This window comes from Crassostrea angulata, chromosome 8 (genome assembly GCF_025612915.1).
Source record: "Crassostrea angulata isolate pt1a10 chromosome 8, ASM2561291v2, whole genome shotgun sequence".
Lineage (NCBI taxonomy): Eukaryota > Metazoa > Mollusca > Bivalvia > Ostreida > Ostreidae > Magallana > Magallana angulata.
The window spans coordinates 42,544,101-42,558,446 of record NC_069118.1 but is presented as its reverse complement, the minus strand read 5'-3'; the positions used below and the strand labels follow the sequence as shown (position 1 = coordinate 42,558,446).

General features: G+C 34.9%; 1 protein-coding gene and 1 pseudogene across 1 annotated transcript; one reads left to right on the top strand and one right to left on the bottom strand.

Annotated features, from left to right (window-relative positions):
- Positions 1-3,784: 3,784 nt before the first annotated feature.
- Positions 3,785-5,978, bottom strand: LOC128158637 (uncharacterized). The gene is made up of 7 exons (XM_052821568.1): positions 5,616-5,978; positions 5,430-5,489; positions 5,128-5,214; positions 4,889-4,939; positions 4,706-4,768; positions 4,359-4,436; positions 3,785-3,882 (listed from the first exon to the last, which is right to left on the bottom strand). The coding sequence occupies exons 1-7, from the start codon at positions 5,976-5,978 to the stop codon at positions 3,823-3,825; spliced, it is 762 nt and encodes a 253-aa protein (XP_052677528.1). The 3' UTR covers positions 3,785-3,822.
- A 1,484-nt stretch (positions 5,979-7,462) lies between these two features.
- On the top strand, positions 7,463-13,867 carry LOC128158636 (inhibitor of nuclear factor kappa-B kinase subunit epsilon-like; annotated as a pseudogene).
- The last annotated feature ends 479 nt before the right edge of the window (positions 13,868-14,346 follow it).

The following is a 14,346-nucleotide window of genomic DNA, read 5'->3' as shown; positions in this document are numbered from 1 at the left end:
GTAAATTTTGCATTACTTCCACCCAGTAAAATTAAAGTGATACAAAATGCAACAAATGACTGACAAAGGGGGGGGGGGGGAGGGGGGGGGGGGCTAGACTGATCCTCAGAAATATTGAGAGAGAAAAACCTAATTCCTAAAATCATAAAAATCCTAATCCGTGGGAGAGAGGGGTGAGGGTGGGGGGGAGTAAACCTATACTTCCAAAAGAAAAAATCTAACCTACATTAAAAATTATTTTCCCCCAAATCATAAAAATCTTAATCCGTGGTGGGGGTGGGGATGGGGGGGGGGGGGGCTAGTATGCCTAAGACTCCAACTTCTCAATGTTTCAAGGTACATTAAGGAACAATTATATTTCCTGCGAGAAAAAGTGTGGGGGGGGGGGGGGGGCTGAACCGTCTATTCTGCTATGTGCCTAATGGTTAGGTCTAACTTTGCAAAAAGCCCCCCCCCCCCCCCCCCCCCCCCCCCCCCCCCCCCCCCCCCCCCCCCCCCCCCCCCCGGTTCCGAAGCCTATGTGTCGATAAGCTTGAAGTATTCTGATACATGCACTTAATTTTAATTCACAATGTACATATGTCTTGTAGCATTTTAAAAATGGTTTTTTTCCAGATATTTGTATATCATCATGTTTATGGGTAACAAATAAATTACTTTTTTTATATAAGACTGTACAATATTTGATTATACATATGTTTTCATCCGAATATGAAATTTGGAACAAATGTACGAGTATAAACAGGTCATTAAAATATTATTTATAATTTTAAATAAATCATAATAAATCAATGGGAATGGAAATAATATTTAACCCCACTTTTGCTATAAGAATAAGACTGGTAAAAATCGTAGTTAAATAGTGGATGCAGTTGGGTAATGTAAAGTTCAAGCAGATACCGGTAATTTATGTAATTAAATGGTCCCCAAAATAGATCTATGCTTACCATATATACATGTTCATTTCTAATTAAATCAACACTCCATTACATTACATTATAATACAGTCAGATGTTTTGCTCCGAGGCAGGTGCGAAACATTGACGTGGGAAACATCTCAGGGCGAAACAGAATAGGTGCGAACCATCCCGGATTCCAATAATAACGTATATTGCTTCCCAAAAAACGCCACCTGGCGTTTATTTGTGCGTCCGCTTGTTTCATGTTGATGTATGTTCTCTGTTGGTTTTACTTTTTGTGTTTGATTTGTATTTAAATACATTTGGTTGATTTTTATGTACATTTATTTTGCAAAGAAGACTGTTTGTTTTGCATTTATGGTCATTGATAATATTATTTTAGATTGCTGAATTTAGTTTGTCGTTGATTTTGTTAAAATGTATTTTTTGCCCTTTCCGCTGCCCATACATAGCGGCGACCACGCGGCAATCTATACACAGGCACGTAGCATTAGCCCCCCCCCCCCCCAACTTTTTTGCGGAGCAGGCACGTAGTATTGGGGCCCCTCCCCCACTTTTTGAGCCGCAAAGATTTTTCTTAAATTTACATACAAAAAATTGAATTAACATGGAGTTGTCCCTCCCCCACTTTGATGGGACCATATAAAAATTGAAGTGATCAATGAAATTGAAGTTAAAGGTATACTTCTCCCTAGTGACATCCTGCTTATCAAATTATAACTTTTATACGTAGCTCATACCATGCTGTGTGCTGTGTGAATAAAGAAAAATCCTTGTATTTTTTTTTTTTGCGTTTTGTCTATATTTCTTTTAATGAGGTTTGCATGGGGCACTGGTTGATAGAAATGTGGATAAAAGTATATTATAATCGAAATACTTTCACCGGTTTAGAATTTTCAATTGTTACAGTATTTGACCAAAAAATACGTTTAAAAAGTTTTTGGAAAGGTAAAAACTATAAAAGCCCCAGCGATATTCGAACACATGACTAAAATATTTATGAAACTATACTTGATTTTATTGGGTTTTTTCGATAGGAAGTACGTCACAATATGGAGGTGTCCCATACAACGTTTACTTGCTCAAATGAGCCGGTAGATGTTCAATTTGAAAGAGCTGAAAAGAATTAGACCAATGTCATATATATAGTGTTCAAATTGGTACTTTTTGACGATTGGCTTGAAATGTGCTCCGTTAATATTTCAAAATAAACAACTGTACTTAGCCTACGATGCTTCATACGATAAATATTATCAATATTCGCGACAAACAGTCGTTATATACTGAGGTATCATTTATTTAAAATCGATAGGTCCAAAAGTTTGTGGAGTGCAGTTTTTTTTAAAGGTACGTTGGAATATTATTGCGTATATATTCGTTTTGGCGTCTAATGAAGAAAGAGCGTATTTCATAATTCGTCGGGTATTTTTTTTTTATATGTAATATTTGTAAATCCAAGAACATTTAGTTCCCGGGCTGCGAATTTTAACAATTTCACAGTATCCGCAGACATCGCAAATATGTGTCGAAAGCAATAGAAATACCGGTAATTGTTGGTTTAGAGTAAAAATTCAGTGGCGGATCCAGGATTTGAAGGGGCGCCAGTTTTAGGCAGGGGGTCTTGGCAAAGTCCTGGTGAGGGCCCAGAGTGTAAAGCCCCCTGAAGCTCCTGGATTCTAGAGATGTTGTAGGGTACAAATAAAGTCTTCAAATGTCGACTTTTGTAATATTTCTTCTCGTGATTATACTTAAAAGTAATAGAATTGTTTAAAATCTTTTAATGTTTGTTGATTTACGACCTGCAGTAATTCTATCAAAACCCTCTTAATTTCTTTTATTTTAATGGAGGCACAGGGGGGCAAAGCCGCCGGAAGCTCATGGATTCTACAGATTTGTTTAGGGTTAAAATGAAGTCTTACAATTAAGACTTTTGTCCTATTGTGATTAAACTTAGAAGTAATAAAACTATTTTCATTTTTTGAATTTTTTTTTTGTAGATTTGAGACCTGCAGTAATCCCATCAAAACCCTCTGCCTTGCAGAAATATGAGAATTTTCTTATTAATGGATGTAGATTAATCAGTAAATTAAGATCAATGGGACAATGTAAATGAAATTTTTAAAAAGATAACCATACACCAGCTTGTAATTAATCGTTTTTGAAAAAGGGGGGGGGGGGCAGACTCATCAAAAAAAATCTTGATAAGCAAAAAGAAAAAAAAAAGGTTACTTTCCAAAATCCTAATCCTTGGGAAAGAGGAGGGGGGGGAGTATAATTTTAACTTCAATTTCACAGTTTATTCCCTCATTTTTCATTTCAATTTCTTACATTGGTCCCATAAAAATGTTGTGTGGGGGAAGGTAACTCCATGTTAATTCAATTTTTGGTATGTAATTTAAAAAAAATGTTTGTGGCCCCCTGATGCTACGTGCCTGTAGTATAACCAATTACATATACTTGAGGTAAGCGACTGGTCACATTTGAAAGAGCGTGACAAAATCAGCCTTTTTAGTCTGTACGTTACACCATTAAACACACACATGTTGTTCATGCTACACAGTTGAAATTAGTCTAATGTAGAGAAATCCCTTAAGTTTCTAAAGATTTGATGTTTAAAACTCGCAATTGTATATTTATTTTTGCCAGAACGAGTATGATTTAACTTTATTTTGACAATTTTACAGGGCGCGCGCGCCGAGGGCGCCCCCTTGAATCCGCCAAATGAATGAAAATTGCTCTGTAATGGGACCATGTTAATTAATTTGTAGATGAACACGTACAAATGACAACTGGAAAGTATTATGAACTTTGTCTTTTATGCTATGAAATGTTTTCTTGGAAAGAGAAATAAAACAATGAATGTTGTTAATTTTTTTTATTTAAATAAAAATATTTAAAAAGTTTAATGTCTCCTCCTGCAGCACCCAAAACAGCAAGCTAGAAGTCGCCTGAAGATGTTTGGCTGAAATAGAAAATGAATACATAATGGGGATATTATTTCACGAGGTGTAGCTATTAAGAACTTTAATCTTCAACAAGTCTTTAAAAAAAAATATGAGAAGCTGAAATGTAACACGCATGCATTTATTGATTCTTTATGAAACGATTCATTACAATGCACGTGCATGGTTATATGATTAAAACTTTGAAGCTATTCTTTCTCGTTTCAGCTTCATTGATATATGCGGCCATCTAATATATACTTATATATCGATGACCTTTGCCGGGCAAATTATTTCACAATTACGTGTGTAGTTACAAATAGCTGGTCTTTAGCTCCCGGTCTGAAAAAAAAATTCGGATGGACGACCTAAAATTGGTACTATCCGAACCTTTTTTTTCCATAGCATTAGCTATGGAGATTTACATGTAGTACGTTTGATTTACATTTTAACATTAGAATACTTATTCCTGTGTTGAGCTTTATTTCCTTCTTACCTTCTTAGAGGACCTTAGTGGAGTAACCACGGCCGCTGAGTAGGCAGACTGTATCGCCATCTTGGACATCCTTCTGGCCTTATAACAGATATAGATGTTCATATGAACAATTGTCAATCAACAAAATGGTTCATATGAATAACAACTGTACACATCGGTATTAATTTATCGATTCATCGATCATTATTTAGGTCATGTTGTATACTTTGAATTAACCAGGTGGTAGGAAATGCAAAATTAATATATTGTTAATTGTGTATCTATTCACAATTGGCAAATCCGAAGTTTACAATAAGACAACTATCTCGGAAATGTATCGGTTGATATATGCATATACGTATGATCACCTCTAATGTTATTCGCTCCTCAGCCAGAACTGTTTTGATGGTCAGCTCTGACAATGCACGTGCCTAAAGAGAGAAAGTGTATATATATAGAAATATATAGATATATAAATTAAAACAACTCGATTAATCTGTAATTTTGATTGTATATTTCAACAAAAGGTGGACACGTCTTGATTGCAGTACCTCTTCTCTAAGAATTATCTCCCCCGACTCTGCACAAAGTCTGGACAGGGCCTGTAAACCACGTGACTATGAATTATTTAGTGTTTAAATTTGTTGTGATAATTATTAAGTGTTCAAATTTGTTGTGAAATTTATAACAAGTATAGATTGCTGAGAATATTAACCAAATCTAAATATGGAATTATATAATGACATGATGAAAATATGATTAATCTGATTACAATTAATCATGATCATACCGCCTGGTCCAGTTCTTTGTTGTTTGCTTCCTCGTCGTCATCACTGTCATGGTCCAACATCATCGATATCATCGAACATTTGTTCATCTACATAAAAACAAGGAGCACTTTTCCAAAATAGTTTAACTCTCTCTCTCTCTCTCTCTCTCTCTCTCTCTCTCTCTCTCTCTCTCTCTCTGTGCATAAAAGTCCAACTAATGGCCTATTAATTCAAATAAACAGACTGTATTTTTGCAAAATAGTGTGTTCAATGTAAGAACCGCCGTACACTAATATCTGGATCTGATAACAATAAATCATACCAATGATTCTCTCCGTATGGTCGATGTAAACGAAGGACCCGGTATCTCCAAATCACCGGTCTGTTGAAATTTATAAAATTAGAATTTAAGTAAATAGAGTAAAAAAAAACCACAATGATATAAAAAATGCAATAATTCCACGTATCAATAATTGGCAGTTCAACAAAACGATATCTTTATAATTACCTTGGGTTTGGCATCGTTCTCTAAATGTTCACAGGCTTCTTCTGTTTGCATTAATCCGAGTGCCTCAATTTTCGGGGGCATGTCCTGTGTCCCTAGGGACTCGGTTTTGAGCTCTTGGAACAGGTGAGGTGCCCCTGTGTGCATGTGCTGGGCCTCTGTGGACACGAGCCGTCCCTCTTCTGCGTGGTGTGCCTCTGTGGGCACGTGCTGAGCCTCCATGGACATGGAATGTGCCTCTGTTGACACATGTTGTGCCTCTTTGGTCTCGACCTGGGTCCCTGTGGGCAGGGTCTCCCGAGGCAAGGATTCGCTGAGGGCTTCTGTGGACCCCTGTGGGTCATCAACGGTTTTGTTCATCTCCATTGTTGCTGTCAACAAAATTTCATGAAAAGATTTTTTGATAAAACAAATTGCATTTGAAATTGACATGGATATAGAAATGACACGGAATTCGGCAATAATCACGGCATTGTTTCGTTGCAGTTGTTCATATTATATAAACATTTATTTATTACATTGTATGTAAAACATGTATATTTTGTATCACATATTTAATTTGAATTAATAACTATCGTAAGTATGAAAGTATTAATGCGAACGTACTTGTACCAATTAATTAATAATACTTTATTCCTTGTAATATATTATAGAGATATATGACATATGATTATGATTTTTAGAAGTTATGGATCTTTGGAAGATATTCGATATAATATAAACTGTACATATATACCTGCTCAGAAAATATTTCGTAGCTTTCACAACTTTGCTGATGAAATTGTTGATCTCTATTCTATGAAATATTGAAAGAAAGAAAAACAATTAAATAAAACTGAAAGGATGATATTTCACCATGGAATACACTTACAATTATAAAGTATATTAAATTGGTTAAGAATTTAATTTATATATCAGACTGAGTTAACTCTCAATTTCTTCAAAGATTATTAAACATTTTGTGTGTGCGAAAGAAGGAAATATATAATACCTACCGCAAATGGAACAAGAATCACCAATAAGCTAGGTGCCTATTATGACGTCATTGCTTAGTGATGCGTCACGTGTCTCACAATTAAAAGGACGGTAACTCTTACATGAACCTATTATCGATTATTCCCCTTCCTATAAATATTGATTTTTCCCGTATCCTTTTTTAACTTATGTAGAAGGAGTTATATAATTGGATTCGAATAAAATCAAACGATTTTTTAACCTGTAAAAATTGCAGGTACCTTTTAGAGAGGTTTTCACCATTATTGTATGTACAGATCACATAATTTTTTCAAGAGGGGGTCATTATTTATTTATTTTATTTCAATTTTTTCTTTTTTTTCTTTTTTTTTTTTTTTGGGGGGGGGGGATATTTAAATATTCGTTAATTAACTACATGTGTATGTTAAACTTTGAATTTTCCAAACGGGGTGATGAAAATATTTTTTTTATAATTTTAATTTTAAAAAAAATCATCTGTTTAGAATGTATATTATATTGGTAAAAGTGTAGCTTTTTTTAGTTATCGCCAACCAAGGATAAAGATCCACGGTGTTTCTCTATTCTGTTGATATCTAGCTTACGAAGGCGTTATAGCAGAAAACCTTGACTTTACACATGAATACAATACAGTAATGATTGACGTATAACATTGTGTATGTAATGCGTATATGTCACTATATACCATGTTTTAATAAAAAGGGGGTGTCCAAGAAATACATTCAATAAGTTATTTACAATGTGAATTCAATACGCCTGAATTTTCTGGTGAGTAAAGGGGTACCCCCTCCCCCATCCCCTCTCTAGATCCGCGCATGCAAATTCGTGGGATTTTTCATTTGTTATATTTATAGACGTTACCGATGTGAGAGTTGTTTCCCTTGAAGATCTTTGAGAGAAAAAATGGAGGACAAGTTACGTTTTCCAAAGTAGGCGATATTTTGTTAAAAATGAGCACATATCGTGCCACTGAGAATTATGTGTATAAAACAGACGAATGTATCGGGCGTGGTGCCACTGGCGATGTATACAAAGGTGTACACAAGGTAAACGCAGACATTAAATATTTCTACTTTCAGTTTCACTTGAAACTTAAGTTAAACTCTGTTTTTAAGACATATTACATACTAGCCTTGTTCAGTTGTCTTTAAAAGAATAAATACGTGTATCTTCATTGTTTAATTTTTATTCATTGTACAACTATTTCAACGAATACTTTTTTTTTAGAATTGTATGTACTACTGTACAATACAATCAATAGAATTTAGGCAATCGCTCACTGTATAAATGTACATGGTTTAGTGTATAGATAAATCAAACAAAATTAAGCCTTTGATAGTTTCTCATGCCAGAAATTTCACAAAATAAGCTATTAGGCATGTACCTTTGTATTATGCTCTTAAAATCGTACATGTAGGTAATTGAATATGCATAGCCGAATCTAGTTTGGATGATTATTAGCCTTTTTATTTATTATTTATTTGATTAATTAAACCAGTATGTTTTGTTACTTCCAGGTTACGGGGGAGCATTGTGCCCTCAAGCTCTGTGACTCGCGCTTCACCCAGCAGCTCCAGAGGGAGGTAGAGGCCATGCGCCAACTCCAGCACCCCAACATCACCAAGTTCTACCAACTGGAGTATGATGTGTGTATACAATAATATACTTAAAGTTATTCTTAGAACTTGTAGAATATATCATGGGCATATATTGGATCAAGTAAACTGTTATGATAGACTTAATGTGAATTTCTATTGCACACTTTATTGCAATTAATGTGTTTAAAGCATTGCATTACACATGTATATTTCATGCTCAAACAAGTAAAAATGTCAAAAATCAAGTTAACATTATTAACGTGGCTTTTTACATGATGTGATTATAGAATTTAATAGAATAAAAATGTGACATGATATATCCTATATAATTCTCATTTCATTGATGCAGATAGATGTCGACAACCTAATAGATGAAAGTAAATGTTAATTGTATCAAAATATTGTAAAAATTGCATCTAAAAGTCAAATCTATTCACTATCGTTTTCTTCTTTAATTAGAAAAGCAACTGTCAAAATCACATCACACGCTATGTAACTATGATCTTCTACACAGTAATATCATTTACATGTAGTTGTTTGAAAAGAAAGACCCATCGTTATCAAATTCGTTGTTTTTTTTTTCAAAAATAGAAGGAGAGTGCCAAACCAATCCTAGTGATGGAACTGTGTGAGAAAGGGAACCTGCTGGAGGTACTAAGGGAGCCCAGCAATGCCTTTGGTCTCCCAGAGGAAGAATACCTCAGATTCTTTAGTCATCTAGGTGTGTATGCATGGTACCAACTTATCTGTTTTTACATTGTAGAGTGCACTTACAAAATGGCAATACAAGCAGTTTTACTGTACGCATTTTTTAAAGACAATTTTATTAATAAGTAGTACTAATTATTTTGTCATTAAAAAAGTCTTAAATCAACAGAATAACAGTAGTGAAAAAGCAACCCTGTGAGGTCTATGATCAAAAATGTTTTTTCTTGAAAAATTAATCAAGGGAGAGAGGTGTGAAAAAAATAAATAAAAAAGGTCGCGTGAAGTTAGAAAATATTTCATCATTGTGTAGGATTAATCTGTGTTTGATTTTAGCTTTCTAGATACATCTAATTGTATCAAAGATATGGCACTGAAAAGTGCATATATTTTATTTCAAAATGATATGAAAATTTGTATTATGTTTTATGTATATGTTCATTAGGCCAAAAAAGTTAATGATTACTAGGTTTTTATTCACTGCTGCATGGTTCCAAATCTTATAACACTAGAATTCTTAAAAAATCAGTAACTGTTGAAATTTTTGCAGTCTCTGGCATGAAGAACCTTCGTCAAAATGGATTCTCCCATCGTGATATAAAACCCGGAAACATCTTAGTGTGCATAGCAGACGACGGCAGGTATGATACAAAATATTCCAAAAATATGGCTCTCTGATGTATTTGATGGTGATGCTAGAGTAAGATATGGAGATTTTCATATTATTTTTTTTACAAACTGTTATGTCTACAAACTGTCTGACTTCGGGACAGCTAAACCTCTCAAGGATGGAGATTTCTTCCAGTTTTTAGTCGGAACAGAAGAATACTTGGTAAATAAATTTTATATCGATGATAGAGTTCTCTAAAATTTTTATTTCAAAAATTAAACTGCAATTTTCACTTGAAATCCATTTTCTTGTACTCTTTATAACTACCTTATAAACAACAACAAACAATGATCATAATTTGAACCATCACTTAAAAATTTCTATAATAAACAAGTACTTGTACATCAATGCATGCCTTCTGGTCGTTTTTTTTATTAGTATTATAGATGCAGTATTGACGGATAAATAATTAAAAATTTCAGCATCCGGACATCTTCAAGGCAGCCTTCATTGAACGCCACAGACCGCGGTAGTTTGACATCTCTGTTGACTTGTGGAGTCTGGGAGCCACACTTTATCACACCGCCACTGGGAAGGTTCCATTTCAGCCATTCCATTGGCGCGGGGACAAACATACCATATAAGCTGTAATACTCTCAATCCATCCTATACAATGATTACATTAAAAAAAATACCCCCACTCCACCACCCCCCACACCCCATAGAGTGACCCCCATTCGAAAAATACTTTTACCCTACCAACACCTTTTATTAGTAACTACCACAAGAAAATATACCCCACTGCCATCCCCTTACCATACACACCACATCTTAGAGTGACTACCGCAAAATGCCACCACCCTTGCTATCACTCTCATCCCACATTTTACAATTTGTATCAATATCTGTAGTCATTGATTTTAAAGATTGTTTCTGTAAATTTCCAGGTTTCAAATGATATCCCATCAAGATCTGGGAGTGATATCTGGTGAACAGACATCTGCCACTGGAGATATCATCTGGTCCAAAGAGTTGCCCCAAACCTGCAGGCTATCAAAGAAAGCCAATTTTTAAATTATTATATAGAATTTGTGTGAGAGCAAGGACACTTTAAAATGTACATGCACATGTATTCTTCTCTTGTGAAAGTTATCATGGGGATCAAATAAAATCACTATTGTTCATGTTATTTTCTGAAGATCTGCATAAGAGGTCATAACGTGTTTGACTGATCTTGCATTGTCAAGTGATTTAAAGCTATAAAAAGTAACTTACTTTATCCAATCAAAAAGCATGTTATAACTCACAGCTATATTTAGTTAGGTATCAAGTAACAAACTCAACATCACCTGTCAAAGCTAGGGTCAAACAATCTTAATTAAGACGCAAGTACTGTAAAAAGTGTTATTTGAAAGGTGTTTTTTTTTTCGCCCCATGTAATTTTCACCCTTCTACACTTGCAAACAATTTCTCTCCGTCTTGAATTTGCCCAGAGACAGTTGTGTTTGAAGAGATATAATTAGAGACATTAGAATTTGCCCTGTCTTGATTTTGCCCACTGACAACTATGGCAAATGGGGCGAAAATAAAATGGACCAGGGCGAATATTTCCCTGTATACAGTGTCTGTGAGTAGAATTGAAGACAGTGAAAACAGTACATGTGGTGATCAGCCTCAAACAATGTTTAATTTCATCCACAAACAGTGTTTATTTTCATACACAGTATATGATTTCATCCATAAACAGTGTATACTTTCATCCCCACACAGATACCTCAGAGATACATTGACCGAGTTCTTGGTTCGTCTGCTGGAATGACATTTGCATCAAATCCCGTACCAAACATTCTAACAAATATTCATGAGCAGCTTATGAGAAGCACATGAGAATATAGTAAGAAATATATGCAAATTAGGTAGGAATTCATTTTGCTCATGTGCAGATTGTTAGTCTCTTTTAGGGAGGAAAATACTAACCAAAATGCACATGTGCAAAAATTTGCTCACCTGATTGCTTATGAGCAAAATTCTATTCGAATTGCTCACGTAAGCAACAGGCTATACGGATACACTAACGGTGGATTTTTTTTTCTAAGTTCAACTTCCTCACGTGAGCAAGAGGTTGGAAAATTGGTCAGTATATGCAGTATCGATGTTAAATCAAAGTAAAAAAAAAAATAGGTCCTTTTTTCTCACGTAAGCAATTGCAATATTCTGTTTACACCCCCTCCCCCACCCCGTCTTTTTGTAATGAAGACCAAACTGTCTGGTTTTTTGTTGTTGTTGTTTTTTTGGGTAAAATTATATTCTTTTATTTCTTCCTGAATTCTATTATTACTCAACTTACTATTTAGATATGAGTATCTGACAAAAACGCTTGATATTGTGATTTTTCGTAAGCTGTTTGTTTCTACTTTAACTTTTGTTTTAATGTAAAGTTACCTGCTTGTCTGGTTTTCGCTCCTGCCCAAAACGAAGTAAAAACGCAGTGGCGGGGGAACCAGACTCCGCTACGCGCGCGCTCATTGGTTGGTCAATTGCCAGCCGCCAATTTTCATACTCGATTCCGGCATGTTGTCTACCATCACAGATGACGGAGAAATGAATTAAAAAGGGAATTATCGGCATTACCGGTTAATAAGGTTAAAAACTACGTTGTCAATGGAGTGTTTTAGTGTGAAAAATCCACGGTTGAACAGAGGACGAATCTGAATGAATGAATCGAGTGTCGACACCCCTGCATCTTCTGTATGACATATATGGCAACATTATGTTAAATTGTACATGAGACTCACATGAGCAACTCGCGTGAGGAAATCTTGTTAGTCCTCAAGTGAGCTGCTCATGAGCAAATCGTGATAATGTTTTGGTATGGGATGTTGACTTTTGATGGATTTTTCGTAGCAGCTCATGATCTGTTACAGGAGCACAGACTCTACCCCTTCTCTGTCGTGGATTCAGAGCTTTATTATATCTATATGGACCTAACACACATGTATATGCTGCCTTTAGGGAAAGTTTTATAAGATGTAAATTGTAACTTAAGGTTTTTGGTTCTACCCATTGTCTTTGTTTTAAGAAAGTTTGTTCACTCTCTCTATTATAAAAAAAAAATCTTGAACTTATGACAAACGCATAGCAATGAATCACCTTTAGTTAATGTTTTAGAAAATGATTAAATGAAATAAGATGATTTTTATTAAAAGTGTATTAGTGTAGACAAAACTAAAGCTGAACGTATTGATCTCATGATTAGAGTCTCTGGTGTAAAATCATAATTTTCTAGCATTACAATGTACTACTGTAACAGTTACTGTAAACTCTCTTGTATTATCATTGTCAACCATTTTTAGTTTTCTGTAAAGTATAAACAACAGTCCACCAATTATCATATATGTAATTCCAGTAGGCATTTATTGAACCATGTATAGAAGTTATTGTAGAAAAAACCAAATGTTTCTAACTTAGTCATCAATCAATTTAACAGTATGATAGGTATTGAACTTTTCAGTTTTCTGAGTTCCTGAAGTGCGATTAGGAACATACCTACACCACATTAAATCACCATGCTTCATGTTTCACAAACAGGACTCCAAGGAATCTGTTTCTTTGGAGGAGTCATACAGGTCCTACCAAGTAACCTCAGCGGAGGAGCCTATTGTGGTGTTACCTCTCAGAGAGGGGACCTCGCTCACTACAAAGATACTAATGGACTCTATAGTCAACCTAGTTAATGGTAATGTGTCCAAATTTGAAGGCAATGTTATATATTTATACATTAAACTTTCTTTTAGCTTCAGTTCACTTTAAACCTATCTTTTGTCGTATTCTTAATCAGATTAAAACCCTATGAGGAAATTTGGGTTTTTAGTTTTTTGGTTTTTTTTTTGCAGAATTGAATCATAAATTTGAGAGTGAGGACAGCTCATCGCGTGATGAGGACTACTGTGCGGCTCTCTCCACTGCAATGATTCTTAAAGCCATCAGTCAGCCAGTGTCAGCGTGTCTGTTGTTAAGTAAATCATCAAAAGACTGCTGGTACTGGTTTTTGTCTTTCAGCATGTTCAGTTTTCTCAACAAGTTTGTTGTTAACGTATGAAATATGTCAGCAAAGATCTTCTTTTTTTTTAATAAAGGTATGCATTTTTTAAAATGTTATTTTAAGTGCTTTTTTGGACTAGTGACCAACAGTAAGAAAGAGAAGCGAGACACTTGTAATCATGCAACAATAACCAAGATGAGATAGGAATACATTTTGAGTAATATTCTGTAACTTATATTTAGTAAATTGAAATAGTTATACCTAATATATGTCAATAGAATACCAAAATAAACTCTGTCTCATCATTCGACAATAACCAAAATGAGATAGGAATACATTTTGAGTAATATTCTGTTAGTAACTTGAGTGAGGAAATTGAAATTGTTCTACTTAGTCAATAAAATACCAAACTACATACACGGAGTAAGCCTTGGCGTAGTAGTTGTGCCTCCCCGAGTATAACACTGACCCAGACAGACTCCACAAGACATCCATTGAGTGAGCCTCTTCCTCCACATTTGAGTTCTCATCTCCATGCAGCACCTGTCGATTGTCTCCACCCTCTTTATTTTGATTGACAGCCGACTGAGCGGAGTAGTACGAAAGCCGAGAAGGATCATTCGAGATTCGAGATTCAAAATACGAGATTCGAAATACGAGATTCAAGATTCGAAATTCGAGATTCAATATCGAAATTAACCAATCAAATCAAGGATCTGAAAATATGTATCCTAGCGACATCAAACTGTTCTAAATAAAAATCATACGTACATGCTCTTATATATA